The sequence below is a fragment of the Cyprinodon variegatus genome, unplaced genomic scaffold (genome assembly GCF_000732505.1).
Source record: "Cyprinodon variegatus isolate N-32 unplaced genomic scaffold, C_variegatus-1.0 Scaffold1373, whole genome shotgun sequence".
Lineage (NCBI taxonomy): Eukaryota > Metazoa > Chordata > Actinopteri > Cyprinodontiformes > Cyprinodontidae > Cyprinodon > Cyprinodon variegatus.
The window spans coordinates 121,517-125,046 of NW_015151826.1; the positions used below are offsets into that span (position 1 = coordinate 121,517).

Sequence of the window (3,530 nt, forward strand, 5' to 3'; positions counted from 1 at the left end):
TTTTTGTCCTATATGAAATATGAAAAATGAACTCACAATATTTTGAATCTAACAGCTGTCTATGTCCCTGAAAGGAGGTTGTTAAAGGAAATTGTTGGCCTGGCTGAAGAGGCGAGGTCTTCTGTTCCCCTGTACAAGGGTTTTGGTTGTGATGGGGTTGGGACCTACAGTATGTCTCCTTTCAGAGACATAGACAGGTATGGGGCACTGCAGGCTAACAGAACAAGCCAAACGACCTCCATTCCAAAGGCATGGACCTGTTCATCCATTTCAATTTGCACATTTTCTAAGCTAAAACAATGCTTTGTTGGACTACTGTATAAAGCCTCAAGCTCAACGCTATTCCTTACATTTTGAATTGACAAAGCTTCCTAAATGGGAAGAGAAACATCTTCAAATTTGGAAACAAACTCAAGTGGATTGTTTTTTTTACTTTTTGGATAGATTTTAAGATGTTTTTAAGACAGTTGGGAGTCTGGAAAGCTCTGGAGAGTAGAAAACCCCAGTTAAAGCTGTTACTGAAGGGAACAGGAGTAAACCTCAGTCTGTCCAAAGGAATCATTCTTGTCAGTAATTCTAACTATCTCCAGCCAGGTGTTAATTAACCTTTAAAAGTTAAGACTTTCTATAGATTTCTGTGCCACTTAAAATGTTTAAATACTTTCTCTGGCATATAAGCTATGGTGTGTTGGATTCTGTATAGATTAAAGGATATCCAATATAAACTTGTGCATCTGATTCCTGTTTTTTCTAAAATGATGGAAGTTTGTTCAATCTGCTCCATCATTCAAATGTTCGATTGGACTTTCAGGCAGATGTCAAGCTACTCAGCTTTGTTTTTTGTGTTCTATTTCAGGTATACGATGTAGAGAAAATCCTAGGAATCCTGCAGACTGAAAACATAACAGTTTATGCTGAAGCCTATGATGTAGATCTGAAGATCGATCCAGGTACAAACTTTTACACCTGTGAAGTATTTTTAGATTTGAGGCTGTTATTTCAAATTCCAGGCAAACATCAAATTCAGTCTTTGTTACAGAGTGAAACAACATTTAAAGTGTATACAATGGCCCCTTGATTTTACGTTATTATATCATGTTCTACTCCACCATATTAGTTTTTAGTCATTTGGAGCTGTTCTGAAGATATTCGGTTTTGTAATCCAAGTAACGTCTTCCTTTGAGAAACGAGTTGAGGCACAAACTAAATTGTTCATAATTTATTCTTTATGGTACGCCAGCATTCATAACATGTAGGTGAATCACTGTCCCCCAGACATCTGCTGTTATATTTTTTATATTTATATATTTTTAAAACAAAGCGGAGTTTGTAAGAAGTCATCCGCGCGCCAGACTGGAGTTGTGACAGGCTGCTACGCTCTACCCATTCTATTCATTCGGCTAGCTAATCTGAATCGTTCAATGCCATTTCGAGAGCGAGATCATCTGTGGTAGTAGCAGTAAACATCTTCCAGGCATGTGAGTAAAACTAGCAGCAGTTCAGCGGACAGGATTAATGAATGGTAGCTGGCTCGCACGGATGACGTCATACACACTCCGCTTTGTCATCGATTAGCAGTCCAACACACACGAAGGCCGGTCTTCTGTCATATGAGCATACACAGTCAGACCAGCATTCCCATAGTCAATACACATGGGCAAGACATCAGATTTGCACAACATATTCTCATTATCAGTTCATATGAAATCGTACGAAAAGTTATGCACACTATCTCGTATGTTTTGGACTATTTTCCCCAAAAAAACAGATCAGTGCGCATGCGCAGGCAGACAGACAAAAAAGCAGATCCGCGGACGGACGTAAAACTGGGAAAAACAGTGCAAAAATCACTTCTTCATGTCTCTTACTACGTTGCTTTCTGTTTTATACCTTAGGGTTAGGGTCAGGGTTAGGGCTAATTGTTTTTTAAATTCTATTTTCTTGAATGGTGCGTAAGATCCGCATGCGCATATGACGAAAAAAACTTCCAAAACGTACGAAATTATGGTGCATAACTTTTCGTACGATTTCATACTAACTCATAATGAGAATACACTGATTTGCATATATCCCTTCAGTTTTGTATGAAAAATAGATTTTAAAGTAACTTGACAGGCGTGTATCCCTTTAGTCATGTACAAAAAAAAACAATTTAAGCTCAGAAAGCCAAACACTTCAAAAAACACCAAAAATTAAGTAATTAAATTGTTTTTTTTTTTGTACATGACTAAAGGGATACGCGCCCATTGAGGTAGTTTAAAGTCTATTTTCCATACAGAACTAAAGGGATAAACTAGAGGGGTAAACTAAAGGGATAAATTAAAAAGGATTAACCAAAAGGATAAACAGTATTGATTATGGGTATGCTCATCTGACAGAACACCGGCAAACTCATCCTTTATCTCAGTTTATTTCAAGGGATCTATAAGGTTCCTCACCGAAATCCTCCACTCTTTTTTTTTCAGCCACCAGTTTGGCCTTTGGAATAATCAGATGCCTTACAGATGCAAAACAGCAGCTAACACTCACAAATAAAGGAAAATACGACTTAGCCTTCAAGTGAGTGTTTTTATCTCTGCGTTCTCAGTTTTAGGTAGAAAACACTTTATTTCCCAGATTGATCTCTTTTCTGCATTTTTCTCTTGTTTTTAAGGTTTACCTTCGGGCATCCTGACCCATCACTCGCCAACATAGGGTCCATGTTCACAGTGTCTCCACAGAGCGGTACTCTTTTGGCCCATGGGAAAGCCGAAGTGATAGTGATCGTCTGCAGACCGGATAAGGAAGTCTCATTGGAAGAAGAACCCATCCTAAGCTGCCAGGTGTTGTTCACTGACCCAACCTCCTAGAGGGGTTTACATTCTTTAAAAATTGTTGAAAAATCATTATCTTCCCTTTGGATACATTTGGATTTTGTCTGTTTCCAGGGTGTAATTAATTATCCCAAAAACAAACATAATGATTTTAAAAACAAGAACTGCACTGGAAAAACGATCTAGAAATAAGTAAAGATTTCTCAAATTAAATGCATTTACCCTTAATTTGAGTAGGTAAATGAGATGATTTGCCAATGTAATGAGTATTTTTACTCTTAAAATACGATATTTTGATCAAAATGCACTTGAAATAAGACAATGCAATTGTGATTTCTTATTTTAAATGCAAATTGCCTTGTTCCATTGGCATGTAAAAAAAAATATTTTTTTTAAATATTCAGCCTTCAATTTACTGGAGACATGTTTGAACAGCAATAGCCTAAACATTGCAGGGAAGTGGCTCCGGAGGTCAGACGTTGTAGTCTCTTGATTTAATGCATCAGTTTCTTGAAATAACAGGTGATTTAATCTTCTGCAGGTGATTGAACCCAACTTGAGAGGAGGAGAAATCATAGCCATCTTAAATATCAAGATTTCAATGCAAGCTGTTTTCTCCAGGTAATTACACTGAAGCATTATTGTTTAATAACAGGATAAAAACACATTTTTGCACTATGAATATTTTTATCTGAATATTTATGAATATGAATATGA

At 37.0% G+C, this 3,530-nt stretch overlaps 1 protein-coding gene across 1 annotated transcript in view; it reads left to right on the forward strand.

Annotated features, from left to right (window-relative positions):
• hydin (HYDIN, axonemal central pair apparatus protein) overlaps positions 1-3,530 on the forward strand; it is a 120,906-nt gene that overhangs the window by 73,775 nt on the left and 43,601 nt on the right. The window contains exons 48-51 of the mRNA XM_015402595.1: positions 857-950; positions 2,466-2,559; positions 2,654-2,822; positions 3,355-3,434. Coding sequence (XP_015258081.1) covers positions 857-950; positions 2,466-2,559; positions 2,654-2,822; positions 3,355-3,434 — 437 coding nt within the window. The remainder of the gene's footprint in view (positions 1-856; positions 951-2,465; positions 2,560-2,653; positions 2,823-3,354; positions 3,435-3,530) is intronic.